Source organism: Fukomys damarensis, unplaced genomic scaffold (genome assembly GCF_012274545.1).
Source record: "Fukomys damarensis isolate Sample0158 unplaced genomic scaffold, DMR_v1.0_HiC HiC_scaffold_33, whole genome shotgun sequence".
Lineage (NCBI taxonomy): Eukaryota > Metazoa > Chordata > Mammalia > Rodentia > Bathyergidae > Fukomys > Fukomys damarensis.
Window position 1 is genome coordinate 52,840,775 of NW_022900945.1, and position 19,410 is coordinate 52,860,184.

Below are 19,410 nucleotides of genomic sequence, written 5' to 3' on the forward strand. Positions count from 1 at the left end.
TGTGTGTGTGTGTGTGTGTGTGTGTGTGTGTGTGTGTTTATGCCAACAGTTATATATCATTTAGCTAAATGTTTTGCATGAGAATAAATTTCCAGAGGTAGACTTAACAAGCCCACTAGTAAATGCACTGTGTATTATTTTCAACTCTCCTGATCTGAGTCACTGAATTGCTGACCAGTCGACTGGTAACGACTGTTCCTTCCTCCCACCAGTGTATGAGGCTGCGTGTTTCTGTGAATTTCCTTCCCCTGAGGTTCTTAACTAACCAGTGCCGCTTTCCCCATCTCAGGTGTACTTGAAGGGGAGGTCAGGAGACAAGATGATCCATGAGAAGAATATCAACCAGCTCAAGAGTGAGGTCCAGTACATCCAGGAGGTGGGCGCTCCTCCCTGGGCCATTGCTCCAAACGTTATATTTTGGGGGTTCCTTCTTTCATAGATTCTTTTCCCCTTCATTTTTTATAACATTGAAGTGCTGCCATGCCCTGTCATGTGTCCTAGCTCATTTTTTGAACCTTTGAATCCAGCCTATTAATTGAGCGCTTATTAAGTACCAGCTGCCAAGCTCCCCCAGCCTTGCACCTAATACTGTATTGTCAGCCACTTGTCCCCGTGTTGCCCAGCCCTCCCGGCTTACGTTCCTCCTCAGCATTTCTTCCCATATGACGTGTCATGTCTTACCCTTTGTCCTTTGTGCTGGGCGTCTCCCCGGCTAGAATGTCAGTGCAGCCGGTGCGGGGGTTCATTTATTTTGTCGCTTGCGTAGGAGCAGCCGGGCCCTTGCCTCACCCGACCGTGCAGCCAGTCCTCAGAGCAGCGCTAGCCTCGTGGTGGCCTGGGCTAGGGGTGGGGATGGTGCTCAGAGGTTGTTCCCTGGAACTCAGACCTCATTGTCCTCTCCTCGAAGGCCAGGAGCTGCCTGCAGAAGCTCCGGGAAGATATAAGCAACGAGCTGGACAGGGATCCAGCAGGCTCTCTCCATCGGCAGGAGCTCCAGGTGACAGGGAATGGCGTGGGACCCAGCACCGTGCCGGGAGGGGCGAGGGTGTGGGGGCGCTGGCGTCTCCTGGAGCCCGGAACCGGGCTGGGCGCCCAGCGGGTGCAGGCTTGCATTTCCACCCGCCAGCCTGTGTGTGAGTGCACCTGCTTCTGGAACGCTGCCCCAGATCGAATTTATGTAAATTTATTTTAAGTCATTGGCAAACTTTTTTGTTTTGTTTTGTTGAGACAGGGACTCACTATGTATTCCAGGCTGGCCTTGAACTTACTAGCCCAGGTTGGCCTCAAACTCATAGCATTCCTCCTGCCTCAGTCTCCCAAGTGCTGTGAAACCACGCCCAGCGAAACCTTTTATCTGTAAGGATTTTGTGAGCAGTGGTCTAGTAATGCAGCCACATAAAAGCAGGAAACCACCTCTAGATCCAGGCTTCTCTTAAACTGATCTTGCTAAATTTAGGTAACCTGCTCCTGTAAGCCGAAGCCTCAGTCCTCACCTGGTGTTCATTGTGAATATAGCTATCTCTACTCTGACTTGAGAAAATCCTTGAGCTAGAGGTTCACCACTTTGTCCCTGTGTTCCCGTGCCTGGCCCAGGCTGTAGGATACAGAAGAAACCAGTGAACGTGAGGAGAAACAGATTGGATAAACCTTAACGGAGATGAGCCACCTACATCCTGCTTTTTAGCTTTTCCAGAAGTCGAGGCTGGGAACGTCCTCAGGAGAGTGGCGCTGGCCCTTGGTCATTGGCTGCCATCCTGTAGCGTTCTGAGTTCTGAGCGGCGGCTGCTTCCTTTGCATTTTGTTGTGGGCGGGCTGGTCTCTCCCCAGCGGCCCCTGTCCCGGTGCTGCAGGGCGCAGCTGTGACCCCCAGCGGGGAGCTGTGGCCCCAGGGTCTCCTCTCCGTGGTTGCGCATGCGTGCACCGGCCTTCTGTGGCGGCTTCTCTTTCCCGGATTCATTTCACTTTGGCTGGAGCAGGATCTGGGGCGTTGGTTCTCCCCTCTGGCCAGCTGGGAGGGCTGTGCTCCGGTGGAAGGGAGGTGCCTCGTCGGTGCTGGAGATCAGCCCGCCCCGCCAGGCCAGGTTCTTGAACTGAGCAGCATTCATGTGTTGAACGATCAGGCTCTGAGATGGAAATAATTACAGCAGAAGCTGCTTCCCTTTTTGATTTACGCCTCATGGAACCCTGTCAGGATCCCCATGGGCAAGAGAAACCCTGGCAAGCAGCTGCTTGCATCCCTGGGAGGAATGGGCCTCACATATTTTCCAGTCTGCTGTAAGTTGTAGCCTGAGGTTTCTTTCTCTCTCTCCCCACAGGGTTAGAGAATTATCTTTTGAAGCCGATTTCCAGCCCCTCTAGTTTTCTTTCCCGTGGAGCCCTGGAGAACTCTCCCTTTTCCCTTCTTCCCTCGCTCCCTTCTGCTTTTCATCTTCCTCTCTCCTTCCCACTGCCTTCCCTGTCTCCTCCCTCCCGCTTTCACTAAGAATAGAAGCTTTAGGAATACAATGTTTTGATGTTGGTTGCTTGGTTAAATTGTTTTAACTGTTGTTTTTCTTTGAACAGGTGGTGCTGGAAAAGCCAAATGGCTTTAGTGAGGGTCCTGTGACCCTGTACAGCAGGCCCCCTGAGGTAGGTACAGGGGACACACTGACAGCTGCTACCCACCCAGGCCAGGAGTTCCTGCGTCCAAATCCTTTCTTTTTTTGTTTTGTTTTGTTTTTGTACCTGGGATGGAACTCAGGTCTTGGTGCTTGCAAAGCAGGTGCTGGAACCACTGAGCTAAACCCCAGCCTCCAATCCCTTTCTTTATTGCTTCTCCTGCTCACTCTAAATATACGAACAATGCTTGGTGTAAAAGTTAAAACAATAGAGAATCTGCTCGCAAAATGAAGTGGGTAGGTCCCACTGGACCTGCACCTTGGCCTCTGCTGCCCCTTGCGGTGCCCTTGGGGGCCTTAAGGAGTTGCTGCTGGGTCCCATCCCCAGAGAGGGTCCCAGTTTGGAGAGGTGGCCTGGGTGTCAGGTGGGGCACAGTGCCACAGGCCTGCAACCCCAGCCCTCTTAGAGGTTGAGACGGGAGGACCATAAGTTCAAGCCCAGCCTGGGCAATTTAGTGACTTAGTGAGACCCTGTCTCAAAATTAGAAGGACTGAAGGGCCAGGGACTTAGCTTAATGGTTCTGTCACCTGCTTCGCAAGCACAAGGACCTGAGTTCAATCTCCAGTACCAAAAAAATAAAATAAAATAAAATAAAACTGCAAGGGCTGAGGATGTAACTGAGCGGAAAGGCCCTGAGTGCAAGCTCCAGGACTGGAAAAAGCTCTTCAGGTGATTCTAGTGTTTCTCCAAAATTCAGAATCGATTATTCTATTTCTCTGTGCACAGATACTCATGTGTAAATACATGGATATTAAACATTACCGCATATACATGCATAAACTTATATACGTTTCACAAATACAAGGTCATGATAAATACTCATTCCTTGCTTTTATTTTTTTCAGCTGAAGTTATGCTATTGCCTTCTGTCTCAGTACCTGTAGATCTCCCTCATGTATTACGCAAAAACATGTATTTATATACCTCTCATATATGTTTTTTGTGGTACTGGGGATCAAACTCCAGGGTGCCGTACCACTGAGCTACACTACACCCCTTTGTATTTTTCACTCTGAGATAGGGTCTTGCTCAGTTACTCAGGCTGGCCTCATATTTTAAAGGAGCGCCCCACTGCCCTTGGAGATCCCATTTTTTCTTGACTAACTGCATGGTATGTCTTTCCATGGCTATACTTTTTGGACAACTTTGTTTTCATTTTTATATTGTTGCAGATCAGACCCAAAGCCTCACATGAGCTAGGCAAGCACTCTTCCCAGCCCCCGTGGCTATAGTTTTCTAGACATGGTGTTTGTTATGTTTTTTGTGATTATATAAGAAATGCTTATTGTAAAAATTAGGGGGGAGGTCAGAAAAACAGATGAATCTCTCCAGAGGGAAAAGCCATAGTTCAGTGAGATTGTCTTTTTCTGCAGTGCAAATACATATTTATAGGATCCTTACCATATGTCATATTTATTGGTGTTTGTCTTTTGCTTGGTTGGATTTTGTTTTATTTTTTCGGTGTCGGTAATTGAACTTGCTAACACAGGCCCTGAGACTGCTGCGATCCACGCCCAGCCAGAGGGCACATTGTGGATTAGGTGTCTGGCCCTGGAGCGCGGAGTTGAGTCACCCCACCTTCTATGGGGTGCACTGGCTTTGCGGGTCCCACATGGACCTCTCCCGAGTTCTCCTCTTTTTCCTCCTCCCCATGCACTCTTCTGTATTCAGCCTGTGACTTGGAATATGGCTGTGAATGTTGGCAGTTCCTTTGGTGGACTTAGCCTATGTTCTTTCCCTGTTTTTTTTTTCCTTCTTTTTTTACCTAACACCGTGTTCTTAGGATCCATTTATGTTGCTGTATTAAAATCTAGTTTGTTGGGGCCGGGTGTTTAGCTCAGTAGTGCCAGTGCCTGCTTCACAAGCGCAAGGACCCGAGTTCTATCCCCAGTACCAAAACAAACAAAAATCTAGTTTGTTATTTCTCCCTCATACAAGTAAAGTTTTATTACTCACTTGTTTTGGCTTCATATTGTGTCACGTGCTGGAACAGCTTCCTGAAAATTTCCATGTCATTCAGTAGTCTTATGAGAACACTATTTCAAATCCTTGTGTCGTAGATATGTTCTAGGAGCCTTTTAAGCATTTTCACTTGCCTGGCCACTTGGAGAGAATATAGGGGAACTGACAAGATAACTTGATGGCTGTCTAGATTTTAAATGTTGTGATTCTTACCACTGGCCTTAGACATGCAGTTTGGATTTTCCTTTCCCCTGAATTACCATATTTGGCAAATATATTGTTGGCAACAACTTATAACCTGGGTAATATCTGTCAGCTTCTTTCTTCTCAAAGCCCTACCGGATGTTATCTTCCCTACTTTTGAGGCAGCCTGTCAGGCAGGGTGTGGCGAGGAGAGTTCTGCCCGCTCCACAGATAGAGAAATGCAGGCCCGCAGGACCCAGTCACACAGACCGGGGAGCTGTCTCCCGCCTCCCCTCTGCCAGCGAGGGTGAACATGTTGCTGCTTCCCCTGTGGGAGACAGGGAGCAATTTTCTGTCAGGCTGTCAGGAAGCTGGGAACTGCAGCGCCCTCCGCCAGGGCTGGGGGTGAGCCTTGGGGCCACTTTCCATGATGTGAGTGGCATAGTCCGTGGCGTGGTGGAAGGCAAGCCCGAAGGAGAACACGGCTCCTGCCCTGAGACCGCTCTCGTCTGATGGCGGGGAGCAGAACATTTACACAGAGACTCGCGTGTATCCCCGGTGAGGAATCAGCCCATTGCTATGTGTCCAGAGTGACTGATTGTCTTTCAAACAAACTGGGTGATGATGTAAGGCTTGCTGAGTTCTTCAGGGTATGAAGGGAGAATATTTTCATGAGAAGCGCTGCGTAAGACCAACTCGCTCGTGGGATGGCCATCCTCCCCTGAGTCTGTCCCGCTCCCACAGATGATCCAGACCGGCGTGTGGCAGGAGGGGGCTTTCTCTTACTGAGCCGGAATCCCAGTAGCTTTACCTTCCCCATCTCGCGTGGTTATAGGTAGAGACCTTTATCCATGACGACGTTGAGAGCTTGAGAAAAACGGTGTGGGACCTGCTTGCCAAGCTTCAGGAGGCCGAGCGACGGCACCAGTCGGACCGTGCGGCTTTTGAGGTGAGATTTGGGATTTGGGGACAAGGTGCCCTAAGGGATGGGCTACTGGATACAGGCGCCAGTGACTTTCTCTGCGTGGACTTCTGCTTTTCTGGCTGAGTCCCACTAATAGGAAAGGCAATGCTTTGAGGCTGAGGCCCCTCCTGTCTGCTTGTCCTTCTGGGCATTTAGAGCAGTCGCCTTCCTAGTCTGGCTGTCGTGGTTCAGAGATGCTGTCTTGCCTCTCTCTGCTGAAGTGGTGCAGTCGTCCTGGTCTGGGACAGCAGGGAACCTGGAAGTCACTCCGGGGCTCAAGCTGTTGCTCAGTGGTGGAGCACTTGCCCAGCACGCTCGAGGCCTCGGCGTTGGTCCCGGCACATGCACACACGCAGGAAGTCCTTTCTGTGCGCTTCGCGATGGGAACCACTGGGCTCCGAGGCTCTTTGAGGCCAGCACTGTTGCTTTTGTGGTGCCACTGAGTCTCCAGGATCTGGCCGGATGCCTGGCACGAGGTGGGTGTTTCCTAAATGTGAACCGAGGGGGTGGATAGAGATTCGTCGGCATAGAATGGTGTCTGTGCTGCAATCAGAGGGCTTTGTGATCTTGAGCAAGTACTTTAATTATTCTTACAGTTTTCGTTTTGTTTTTCTGGTACTAGGGGTTGAACCCAAGGCCTTTGCACTCACCTGTATCCCTAAACCCCTCCTTCCTTCCTTCCTTCTTTGTTTGAGATGGGGTCTTGCTAACTTGCCCCAATTTGTGATGCTCCTGCCTCAGGGTCTTTCTGTGTATTCTAGATCAGCCTTGAACTCACCCTGTAGCCCAGGCAGGTCTCTATTTCACGATGCTCCTGCCTCAGCCTCCTAAGTGCAGAGGAGGAGATTGCTTCTGGCTTACAGTTCATTTTTTTAAAAAAAGTAATGCTATGTTATTATAGAAGAGTTAAAAAAGATACAGAAGTCTACAAATAGAGAGTGAAAGCCCCCTTCTATCAAGAGTACATGAGGCCTTCCATACTTCCTAGAAAATTCTTTGAATGTGAAACAAGATAACTACCCAGTGGTAGTTACTCTGTGAGATGAACCATCTGTTACCTGCTATAGTTCATCTACAGATAAAGCATTTTCATGTCATAAATACATTATGGTAACATTGTGCCCTTTTTCCCATGCTGGGATCTGGGGAGCAAGGAAGGCACCTGCTGCTCCAGAGCCAGTGTCCTGATGGCTGCTGTCAGCTGGCCAGGGTCAAAGGGTCCTTCTCTTTGTCCCTCTCTTTTGCCCAAAACTGGACTTGAACCCAGGGCTTTGCACTTGCTTTGTCCCTGAGCTATACCCCCAGCCTTTTAAATTCTTACTTTGAGACACAGTCTCACTAAGTTGCCCAGGCTGTCCTTGAACTTTCAATCCTCCTGCCTCAGCCTCCCAAGTAGCTGGGATTACAAGTGGACAGCTTTAACCCTGTGTTGGCACTTTTGGGTGTGCTTGGCTCACCCTCTGAGAATTGAGAGGTTGATTTGGGGCATGTTTGGCTGGACCTACAGGTCTGGAAAGGGAATCTGTACCTTTTCTTTCCTGTCTTGTACCTTTGTGATTCTCTGTGGGAGTTTCCAGGTTGGGCTGTGGCCCCGGTAACAGCATGCACCAGGCACAGTCAGCCTGGATGTCATTTTTCTGTGCTGAGATGAGAGGCCTTTGCTTTTAAGTTTCTGACCCATGGAGTTGGCCTATTTGGAGATAATATAGGTTATTATTTTCCTTTTTTTTTTTTTGACCGAGTCTCACTAGATATTACAGGCTGCCCTTAAACTCATTCTCTAGCCTAGGGTAGCCTCAAATTCCAGGGATCTTCCTGTCTCAGCCTCCTAGCGTGTGCCACTATGCTCAGCTAATAGGGCTCATTCGAGGGTGTTTCTCAAGCTTTCCTAGTGAGTTGGGCTTTCTGGTCCACTTTTCTGAACCTGGGAGTAGGAGAAGCAAGATCATCAGTTATTGTGAAGATAACCTGCATTGAGCTTGGGTTTCTTGTTCTGGCTGCTTTCAGGTGGGCTTTGGGGTGGCTTTGCCCTGGACGGGGCTGCTGTGGAGCGAGGACTTGTCCCTTCCCCTGCTGTGCTGTGCTCTGTTCCCTCCTCCCTCATCCAGATGCCGGGAGGACCCAGGCATGGGCTACTGGCATTTGCTTCCCAGGGAGCACAGGTTCCAGAGATCACCTGGACTCCTTTACCAAATAATGCAGAGCCCTCACGGGTACCTGGGGAGCGTAGCATTGGCAGCGCCGTTCCCTGTTACGAAGAGCTCAGGCAGACTCTTAGGGAAAGGAGGGGATTGGCCTGAATGAACGTCAGTTTCATTCCCGACCTACTGGACAGTTGCTGAGCGCGAGGGGCCCTGGAAACGCCAGACATGTGGAGAGCTTGAGTCTGTGCCGTCATGAGCTTCGGCTCAGTTGTGCACTCGGAGCCTGGGCGCCCTGTGCCGAGTGCCCCAGAAAGAAGGGCAGTGTCCTGCGGGACTCCTTCCCGGGAGCCGGCCCCTGAAGGCTCCCCGGCGGAAGGGATGTCTAAGAGCAACGTGGAGACTGAGTAGGACTTGGGAGCCTCAGGTGGGAGGAAACTACTCTGTCTTCCAGCATTCTGCCACTGCGCCTTGGCTGGGGATGTAGCTCAGTGGTAGAGCACTTGCTCAGCAATGCGCAAGGCCCCCGGTTCAATCCCCAATGCCACAAAAAGCAGATAGAGCTCTGCTTCTGTCCTTCCAAATTGGTTTTTCCCGTGTGATAGCCGGCAGATTCTGCCTGGTCCTTAGCACCCTCCCCGGTGCTGTGTTGTCCTCTGGGCGGAGACCCTGAAATGGTGCCTGACGGGTTGGGAAGCAGAGCGCACGGAGCTGCCCTCCGTGGGTCACTGGCTTTTGGGCTCACAGGGAAGCCATGGTGCCCGGTGAGGTTCCCAGAGACGCCGACGAGGCCGGCCGCCCGAAAGAGCTGCCTGTGGAGTCCAGGTGCCACCGTGCATGCTTTCCTCCCTCCTCTGGAAACGTGCCCACCCTGTGTCACGCAGGTCACACTGAGCCGCTACCAGCAGGAAACGGAACAGAGTAATGTGGCCCTTCAGAGAGAGGAGGACCGAGTGGGGCAGAAGGAGGCAGAAGTCGGGGAGCTGCAGAGGCGCCTGCGGGGCATGGAGACGGTAGGGTCGGAGGCCCCCACATTGCTTCAGGGCCTTGGCTTGGGGTCCGGAAGGGGCTGTGGATTGATGGTGACAGTGGGGCCTCCTTTCCCAAAAGAGCACACTTCACGCTTTGACACATCCTTTTGAACACCCTCTGGGCTTTAAGGGACGGAAGGGTCCTCCCATTACCCAGCGTCAGTTTCCCCTGTCTAGGGTTGGACCCATTCCTCTGTGTCCCGGTTCTCACACAGAGGCCTTTTGGGCTCTCGGAGGCTGTCTGTAGAAGCCACTCTGCCCGGTTTCCCTGGGCCTGGCAGCCGAGCTGGCAGGGGGCTTGCACAATGCCAGGCCAGGCTCTTGCTGCGCTCTGGGCAGCTGGGTGAGGCTGCGAAGTTTCTGTGTGCTGAGGGTGGGCAGGGTTATCCCGAAAGGGGAGGGCGCCCCATCAAACCAGCTCAGCCTGCCGCTCTTTGGCAGCTGTCCCAGGCCTGGTAGGGGCCGAGCTCCAGCCTTGGAGCCCAGCTCACCCCGCACACTGAAGCTCTTGCTGTCTGCTCACCCTCGGTGTCCTTTCCTCTGTCCCCGCAGGAGCATCAAGCCCTGCTGGAGAAGGTCAGACAGGGGGAGACGGCCCTGGAGGAGCTCCGGAGCAAGAGCGCTGACTGCCAAGCTGAGCGAGAAAAGTAAGGGCCTTTGTTCAAGCTGAAGTTGGGGTGCAGGGAGGACAGGGCGGGCTGTGCAGCCTGCAGCTCCCATGGCAGCCAGGCCTGGGGAGAAAGTTGGTGCTGACGTCGGATCTTCCAGCCGTGACTCACAACATGCTTGCTCAGGGTGGGTCCCCACCCAGGCTGCCGTCTGCTCGGAGCTCATTTTTCCATGGGGCCATAACCCTCAGAAAAAGTTTTATGGTTTTAGAGCCAAGGTCAAGGGAAAGCGGGTAAAGCACCTGCTGATCCCACTGGACGTGTCACCCCACGGTGTCCTGCCCTTAAAGCAGAAACCCACTGCAAGCGCCTCGAGGGTCAAGGAGCTTCCTTTCCAGTTGTGCTGATGAAAGAGAGCAGCTCCGCGATCACTTCCTGTTACAACCCAGGTAGACGCTGAGCCCCTCTCTGTGGTAGCATTTAGAGGCTCGCCAAGCTCTTCCAGCCTTACAAATCCCCTCTGAGCACAGCAGGACCAGGAGCTCCAGACCAGGGAAACCTACATAGTAAAGACTGCCTTGTGGGTCTTTAAGAAATTCTTTATGCCATTGGCAATTAATAAGCAAGATCTCATGCTGGGCATGGTGGCGCACGCCTGTAATCCCAGCACTCAGGAGGCTGAGGCAGGAGGATCGTTGAGTTCGAGACCATCCTGGGCTACACAGTGAGTTCCAGGTCAGTCTCAACTACATAGTGAGACCCTGTCTCAAAAAAAAAATAAAAAAAATAAAAAAATAAAAAAATAAACAAGGTCTCTAATTCTACTGTCAGCATTTTCTAAGCTGAACATTGTTTTGGTTCAATAAACTTTACCTGAAGGGTTGTCTAAAGAATTCTAAAATTGACAGACACAGTCAGAAATCCAGTCTTCAGGGCTATTTTCTCTGCTTTAGGATAACCTAGATTTGGCCTTCCTGGCATGGAAAATGCAGGCATTTTCTTATAGCCTCCTTTCTTATTCGACTTCGTATCAGAATTACTGTAAATTACAGTTGGCCCTCTGTATCTGTGGATTCCACATCTGCAGATTCAACCAGCCAGGGACTGAAAGTGTCCCGGGGGAGGGGGACCTGCATCTGCCTAAACATGGGGATGTGTGCCTATAATCCCAGCACTCTGGGAGGCTGAGGCAGGATGTTCGCAAATTCAAGCCCAGCTTGGGGAACTGAGTAATTTAATGCTACTTCATCCCAAAATAAAAAGGTCAGGACATGTAGCTTAGTGCAAGAGCTTTGGGTTCAATCCCCAGTACCCCCATCTGCACCCCACAAAGCATCTGTACTGAAACATGTATAAATTTTAATTTTCTGGTCATTGTTTCCTAAACAGTGCAATATAACAAGTATGTAGTACCTGGTCTACATTGTTTTAGGTATTATAAGTAATCTAGGGTGTTTTAGGACATACGTGAGGACATACACAAGCTGTACGCAAGTCCACCGTTTCTGCACAGACTTGAGCGTTCCCGGGGGCCCAGGAACCAGTCCCCCTTGGTGCTGAGGGCTGACTGTTCAGTGCTCCCCTTCTCTGTGTCAGAGGTGGTCGTGGGGGCAAGGGAAGGAGGAGGAAGAGGAACAAGAGAAGCAGAACGGGCTCCATAATCCCAGCCGGCGATAGCTCTGTGTCCTCCAGGCTGATTTCCTAAATATGAAGGGACTGAGAAGTAGGGCACTGGAGAGCCGAGGGTGGGAACTCCGTGTTGGAAGTTTAGGACACGTGCGGGGTGGCTCAGAACGCACTGTCCCACACCGACCCCGGGGGTCCTCATCCTCAGGCCGGGCTGGGCGGTAGCGGGCACGGCGGCTCTCGGGTCTGAACCCCTGGCCACGCTCTGAGTGGCCTGACCGAAGGGAGACCGTCCCCTCTCTTTGCAGCACTTGTGACACCTGGCACGTGGTTTCCACACCGAGCAATTCTTTGGTTCCCTCACATGAGCTAGCGTCCCACAGTTTCCTTTAATTCTGAGGCTGACTGCCACTACCTAGAGCTGGTGCAGCCCCAGAAATCGAAGGTGCAGTTCCATAAGGGTACCCCCAGTTTAGATGCCAGTCAGTTAGTGGACCCAAGGGTACCCGCACTTTTCTCCTACGTGGCTACAAATTGGGGATCCCATGATTGCTTCCTCAGGTTTGATAAATGGCTGTAACAGCTCACAGAGCCCAGGAAACACTTTACTGTTATTCCTTGTTTATTATAAGGGATGCAAGTGGACAGGCAGATGAAGAGGGGTACGAGGCAAGGTCCAGAAGGGTGCAGGAGCTGCTGTCTCCGTGAAGTTGGGCTGTGCCACCCTCACAGCTCATGGCTGTGTTCACCAACCAAGGAGCTGTCCGAACCCCTTAGAGTGGGCCCTCGAGTTATGACCAGCCTGGCCTACGAACAACGTGGGTTACGACTGGAATTTTAGTTTTTAACTTACAAGCAAAGTCTTGGGTTACAACCCAAATGCCAGCCGCTTTGCTTCCAGATGGTCTCGGACACAGATTGAACCCTTGCAGAGCTCTGGAAGGAACATCACAGCATCTTTTCCTGTGTGGGGTTCACTGAGAAACACTGGGCCAGTGTCTCTGTGAGGACACTGAGATCTGCCTGGAAGAAAGTGTGGCCTAAAATTACACAGGAGAGAGACTTTGAAGGCTGTGTAGAGAAACCTAATCAGCTTGAGTTAAAACGAATTGAGTTTGTAAGTCGGGGGTCCACTGTATTTAGGATTTTTAGTGGCCATTCCATTTTGTAGCCATGACTGAATTAAATCACTGGCCGTTGGTGACTAACCCATTTTGCTGACTGCCAACCCCTGTCTCCTTCCCAGAGTCTGGGGATGGGGCTGAAATTGCCAACCCTTTCACGACGCCTTGGTCTTCCCGGCCGTTACCCCACTCCTGGGACCATCTATAGACCCTGTCCACCTCCTCAGCACACAGAAGACCCGTTATTCCTAGGGATCCATCCCCTCCAGATGCCAGCTGCAGTTGGCGGCTCCAAGGGCGCCCACGATTTTCTCAGTTGGCTACGTATGTGGGAGTTCCCACAGTCGCCTCCTCAGCTGTAATAATTTGCTGTAATGGAAGTCCTTGCCAGAAATTGTAAACCAAGACGAAATATTACAACAAAACCTGCCTCTGTCACCCCTACACTTAGGAATTTACAAGGGTTGTGTCAGGACCCAGGGACAGAGACCAAATATATATTTTCTTCTGGCTCAGTTTGCTTAGGATGCAAAGGAAGCAACAGTGGTTTAGGAAGCAGGAATCTTAGGAACAGAATTGTATGAAGAAGGATATTTCCTTCGGATTATAAAATCCTCACCAACAGCTTGATGATTTTGGATATAACAATCCCATTTCCTACTTGCATCTTCCGAGTAAGAGAAGCTCATTACATGTGAAGCAGCTGACTCTGACAGCAGTGATCCTGAGTTTTCCTGCCCTAATGCAAAAATGCCTCCCTGAAATGCCTACCTGTTTTTCCAGTTTTATCCTTAGACTCATCCAGAGTGACTTCCGCCTTCCAGCCTTTCAGGAGGGCTTCTCCCCCATGCTTTCCTCGTCTGCACTGGGGGTAACTGCTGGTGCTTGCAGTGCGATGGTCTCAGGGTCCCGTAGGCACACTGCCGGGGGGTCGGGTGGAGGCTGTCACACTTGGGGGACCCTCCCAAGTCCGGGCTGTTCCGTGATGAGGTGGAGAAGGGTCTTCTTCCTTTGCTCCAGCTTCTGGTCTTTATCCCCAGGGCTGCTGCCCTGGAGAAGGAAGTGGCCGGGCTGCGTGAGAAGATCCACCACCTGTATGACATGCTCAAGAGCCAGCAGCGGAAAGTCCGGCAGATGATAGAGCAGGTGAGTGCCAGCCCCAGACGGTGACCCCAAGGCCATGAGCTGGCTTATCTGTCCTCCTAGGCAGCTTGGCTTCTGGTCGTGTGTGTCACAGAAAGCATTGTATCGCTTCCGGTTACTGGGGTTGGGGTTATGGGGATTTGCTTTTCATCTGTCTTTCCTCTACTTTTTGACTATGTCTTCTGCCCTTTTTTTTTTTGAGACAGAGTCTTGCTATGCAATTCAGGCTGGCCTTGAACTCTCACTATGTAACCGAGGCTGGCCTCAAACTCACTGCAGTCCTCCTGCCTCAGCCTCCCTGAGTGCTGGGATCCCGGGCGTGTGCCACCACATCCAGCTTAGGCTTCTGCTTTCTAATTAAAAACAAGGACCTCTCAAGTGCAAGGTCCCGAGTTCAATCCCTGGTCCCAAAATTAATAAATAAACAGGAAAGGGTTAATTTCCCTCATACCCTGAAGAGTACTGGTAAATGAATAACTGAATCATAACAGACTCAGTTATCTGTGTGTAGATTACCCATCTGTCTTTTTAATTTTTGGTACCCAAGATTGAACTCAGGACCTTGTTCTTGTGAGGCAAGCACAGTGCATTCATCAGTCTTTTTACTTCATGGCAAAGTTTCCTGCCTGCCCTGCCTACTTCAGGGTCACGCATTCAGGATGCACCAATTTGGAGAATTGAAGACCTCCCCCAATTCTAAACATCAGCCCCATTTGTGTTAATGTTGCTTACTGCTGTTTCTCAGAACATATTTTTAGTAGGACCTTCTATATTATAAGCTTTAAATAAATTTTTTTTAGTACTAGGGAGTGAACCCAGGGCCTTAACACTGAGCTACATCCCCAGCCCTTTTAGAACGTGTTTTATTTTGAGATTGGGTCTCGCTGAGTTGCTAAATTGCCCAGGCTGGTTCGAGTGCGGGATTACAGTTGTGCACCTCCATGCCCAGCTGGTGCCTGGCCTTTCATCCCTGGTGGTTCCCGCAGCGGCGGGGTTAAGTTGGGCGAACATCTGTAATGAGGCACTGAGAAGTAAAGCTCCCGCATGTCCTCTGTCTTTGCAGCTCCAGAATTCGAAAGCTGTGATCCAGACCAAGGATGCCACCATCCAGGAGCTCAAGGAGAAGATCGCCTACCTGGAGGCAGAGGTGTGTGAGCCGGGCTGCCAGGCTGGGAACAGGGCTCTGCAGGAGAAGACCGGATGTAGGGAGGGAGATAAAGGAGGACGTCTTGGGCCTGCCTAGCACCTGCTTAGAGGAGAGAATCTTCACTGGGTGCTCGGGGGACGGTTGGGTTTAGGACACATTTTCATGAGTACAAGCCACCTGCCGTGGCATATTCGGAACCTCCGGGCTTTACGGGGGAGCTGACAGTGGACCGGGTTTGGAAGGAGGAAGGTTTTTGTAGTTGGAGTCTTTCACGTGGCAAGGATTCCATTTCGCCACAGAGCCCTCCCTGTCCCCTGATGACCTGAAGATCATTTTGCAGCCCCTGTGCGAGGATCCCTGTAGTGGGGAGACAATGGGAGGCAGTGTGGTTTATCTTTAGAGATTATGTAGTTTGGAGCTAGAGATAAGACACACAGCCCAAGCTGGGGGTGGTGGTGCATGCCTGTAATCTTAGCACTCCCGTAGGCTGAGGCAGGAGGATCACGCACTTAGCATTTTAGCAATTTAGCAAGACCCTGCCTCAAACTAAAACTCTAACGCAAGGGCTGGGGATGTAGCTCTGGATTCAGTCCAGATGCCAAAAAGAAAAAGAAAAAGAAAAACGAAGGGCCGTATTTAATGGGTAGTGTAGCAACAGAGGCAAACGGATATCTCAAGGACAATAAGGAACCATAGGGCCGGGGATTTAGCTCAGTGGTTCTGCGCCCCTGCCTCGCCCCTGGTACCCCCCCCAAAGAAACTATGTACAGAAATGCATATAAAAGGGATGGGGGGCGCTGAGAATTTAGCTCAGTGTGGCCCAGCACCTTCTGGGCGAGTGCAAGGTCCTGAGTTTGATCCCTGGTACCCCTCCTTCTCCCCCAAAAAAGCAGCAGTGTGGCAAACATTCGTATCGCATAGAGTTAGAAGAGAGCAGTCTGTAGTGCCGAGGATGGGGCTGGAAAGCTCCTAGGCAGTGGTATGTGGAGGAGAGACCAGGAGAGCTGAATAAATGTGCCCCGTGGTCTGTGACAGAATTTGGAGATGCATGACCGGATGGAGCACCTGATAGAGAAACAGATCCGTTACGGCCACTTCAGCACTCAGACCCAGGCCAAGACAGAGAACCTGGGCAGGTGAGTACGTGTGTGTGTGTGTGTGTGTGTGTGTGTGTGTGTGTGGAGGGCCCAGCAGGGCAGCAGGAAGGAGCGAAGGCAAGGACAAGGCCCTCTGAGTTCCGGCTTTCCTGTCCGTCTCTGCTGACCCATTCCCCACTGGAACCATTTTCTAGCCTGTTTAAAACCAGGACTGGACCTGGACCGTGTGGTGTACGAGCCCTCTGCATTGCATGCAGAACTTATTTGTAATATTTTCATGCTATAAATAGATATGTGTAATATGTGAATATTCCTAGAAAAGGTCTCTTTTTCCCAGTAGATTCACAAAAGGGTCCAAACTCAGGCTGGGGATTTAGCTCTGGTGCCTCCGCCTGCCTCACAAGTGCAAGGTCCTGAGTTCGATCCCCAGTACCAAAAAAAGGGGGGGATCCAAACTCAATCTAAACTCAGCTCCTCCTGCTTCTCAGATGGATCGGCCCCAGATCCCCTCTTAAACGTTACGGAATTGTTCCTGTTTCAAAGCCTTGGAACGCTAAGACATCAGCCTGCCCTGCAGGGTGGGGTTTTGGAGGCAGAGGAGCGGGGAGGCTTCCCAAAGTGTGTGCGCCAAAAAGCCTCAGTGTTTCCGGTTTTGCTTTCAGTGTCAGGATATCCAAGCCCCCCAGCCCCAGGCCCATGCCTCTCATCCGAGTGGTGGAGACCTGAGCACGAGGAGCCGGCCAAGCACATGGACACGGCTGGTGCTGCCGCCTCCCGCCTGTGAGAAGCCCACCACCGCGGGACGTCAACCCTGACTTTCACTCCGGATGGCTCCCTGGCTGCGCCTAGGGCTGGGGCACTTGTGTGTCCCGCCAGTCCCTCGCTCCTGTCCTCTGTTTGCTGGGCAGACGGAGCATGAGCGCCTCGTCTGGACACTGCAGCCCTTCGGGACTGGGCACTGTCTCCTTCCCATAGTCACGTTTTCTGTGTAGCAGAGCCTTCCTCTGTTGTCTACTGGAATCCAGCTGTCCCAGAAGCCAGGCCCTCGTGTGGTCGGGAGAAGGGTCAAGATCTGTCTCAGCCCGAGAGGCGGCACCGATGTCCGGAGGGGTTGGCTGGCGTGTGTCCTGGGTGTGGAATTCCTTCTGCAAACAGCTCGGCTCTCAGCAGCCCGCTCCCCCTTGGCCGTGCTGACGGTCAGCGGGGTGGCCTGGCCAGGCCTGGCCAGAGCCAGGACACTAAGCCAACTTAGAGCCTTGTCTTCCCGGGACAGGGAGTGTGTGTTCGGGTGTAGCTTTTAGCAGGCCGATTCTCTGCAGCTGTGGACAGTTAGGTGTGACTTCTCTCTGCTGTGAAAAGTCCCACAATCTCCTAGGGCTCCCCCTAAAGTGCCCCGCAAGGCGCACCTCAGTCATCTGACCCAGACTGTAAAGCTATGTTATTAGGGAGCACATCACTCCCAGCAAAACTTCCATTGTATTTATTTTGCTAAGTTATTGGTGTTTTTGCTTATATCTCATAATCTGTTTCATACCAGAGTTTGACGGTCTTTTCTTGTGGTACATAGATTTGCTGGAAACTGAGAAAAACATTTCCATCGGGGAAAAACATCCCTTTTTCTATCAGATGACGTTGTGATAGATCTGCTGTCTTCCTTCCAACCCCTGGCCTGCCCTTCCTCCAGACCCTGCACCTTGGGAAGGCGAGGACACTTTCTTTGAGGCGTTGGGCTCTAGGTGTGCATTGTTTGGGGAACACAGTGATCAGGACTCTGTAGGGAATGGGTATGTTCTCCTAACTAAATCCTCTCCATCCCTCTCCTCCATAGTTGGTCTTTTTATTTTATTTTATTTTAATCTTTTTGAAACAGCATCTTGCAGCATTGTCCAGGCTGGCCTTGAACTCTTGACCCTCCTTCCTCAGCCTCTCCGGAAGCTGGGATACCAGGCGTGTGCACGGCACCTGGATGCCAGATTGGTCTTTAGCATGGCTCTGAGTAGCCTGCAGCTCCTCCTGTTGTCTTCAGCCTTAAGAAGTATGCAGGCATCGGAGTGTGGCGCTATAGGAAGCAGCGGTGAATGTGGGCTCCGTCTTCGGCTGAACCAATTGGCTGACGACCGGAAGCCAGAAGTCTGTGTTTCTGTGGGTCAGGACTGGGCTCCCTCTCTGGCTTTGTGCGAAATGGTGTCCTGGGACTTTGGGCAGACGCCTTGTTTGTGAAATTAAAGTGTTGGCCAGATCGTCTCCGTGTCCCTTCAAGTTCTTGTATTTTGTTTCTGTGGCATATTCTTTGTATGGTGAATTGAATGCATTAAATTATGCTAATGTGTCTCTTTGACCTCCTGGTCTGGTTTTCTTTCATTTTGGGGGGAGGGCAAAGGAACGTAACTTTAGTGCCTCTCGAAAGTGGGTGTCCTCGAGTCCACGCCTGTGGGGCGTGGTCCTGACACCCTCAGTACTGTGCTGGGACTGTGCTGTCAGAAGCCGCAGTGCTATGGTCCGAGGCCTTGCTGTAGGAGGTGTCCCCTGATCGGCGTGGACCCCGCCTGAGGAAGTGCTCTTGTGGGGCTCCTCGGCTTGGTCACTCTGCCCTCCTCGTTTGGAAGAGAGCCGTGGAAGGTGGAGGTCCGCGGATGACGCGGGGATACACTGTGCCGGTCAGTGGGGAGGTACAGGAGCAACTTCTCCTGCTTTGCAGAAATGAAACTGGACTGGAAATGCTGACCACAGCTCTCCATGGTTTTCATTTCTGCCTGTCCCTGGGTATTATGCAATTAGTCCAGGGATTTTTTTTTTTCCTTTCTTTCTGCTAAGAAAGCAGTTGACTGCAAGGCCAAACAGGACAGAGCTGAACTGACACCCGTCTTCTCTGAAAGAAGTGCCGGAAGTTGTGCCGGAAACACAATCCCCCATTCCCTGGCCCTGTTTCATTTCTGGTTCCCCTTTCTCCCGAGGTGGACAGTGGAACTTCTCCTCCGTTTCTTTTCCCTTTCCGCCTCTCAGCTAATTCACACTGTAGGCTACAAGATGCATTGGAGCTAGGCATGGCAACACAAGCCTGTAGTCCCAGCATGTGGGAGGCTGAGGCAGGAGGATCAGCCAGCCTGGGCTACCTAGTGAGTTCAAGGCCAGTTTGAACTCCTTAGGAGCCTTCCCCCAAAGCGTATCGGAACTCTCTTTGTGTGGACCCAGACTTGCCTTCTGGCAGCTCTGCTTCTCTTCTTTCCCTGGCAGTCTTATGGCCTCGGTAGATCTAGACTGTGCTCGCCTGAGAATATTAACAGGGTAGCAGCAGGGTGGGGTTGGCTAAGGTGCCAAGAAGACCAGCCTGGCTGGAGGAGCTCCCAGGGAGTGTGCTGCCCTACAGGAAAGGGAGGCTCACCTGGGCCTCCTGGGCTTGTGGGCGGGACAGAGATTTGGGCTGAAGATAATGGAGCACCTGGAGACACCCAGGAGACTAGAACTGGGGCTCTCTGAGGTTCCTTGGACAGAAAGTGGCCCTGGTGTCTACTCCCTAGTATTTAGTTACACGCTGCCAAAGGCCGGGGGCCTTGCCACGGGGGAGGGGAGACCGACAGAGGAGAAGGCCCTGGAGAAAGTCACCTTGCAGTCTTCCATTGGAGACGAAGAAGAGGGCCCGAGAGAGCTGGCCCGGCATCTGCAGCCAGTTTATTCTCTGTGTTTCATTCCTTGTGTTTTGTGATTTTTTTTTTTTTTTTTTTTTTT

General features: G+C 51.6%; 1 protein-coding gene across 2 annotated transcripts in view; it reads left to right on the forward strand.

Moving 5' to 3' along the window:
- The window catches only part of Tuft1 (tuftelin 1), a 39,290-nt gene extending 21,293 nt beyond the window's left edge, over positions 1-17,997 (forward strand). For both annotated transcript variants that reach the window (XM_010616515.3, XM_010616516.3), the window contains 10 exons: positions 290-376; positions 908-997; positions 2,563-2,628; positions 5,639-5,752; positions 8,793-8,921; positions 9,492-9,586; positions 13,338-13,443; positions 14,504-14,587; positions 15,623-15,723; positions 16,347-17,997. In XM_010616515.3, coding sequence (XP_010614817.1) covers positions 290-376; positions 908-997; positions 2,563-2,628; positions 5,639-5,752; positions 8,793-8,921; positions 9,492-9,586; positions 13,338-13,443; positions 14,504-14,587; positions 15,623-15,723; positions 16,347-16,410 — 936 coding nt within the window. In that variant the 3' untranslated portion in view covers positions 16,411-17,997. The remainder of the gene's footprint in view (positions 1-289; positions 377-907; positions 998-2,562; positions 2,629-5,638; positions 5,753-8,792; positions 8,922-9,491; positions 9,587-13,337; positions 13,444-14,503; positions 14,588-15,622; positions 15,724-16,346) is intronic.
- Positions 17,998-19,410: the final 1,413 nt, after the last annotated feature.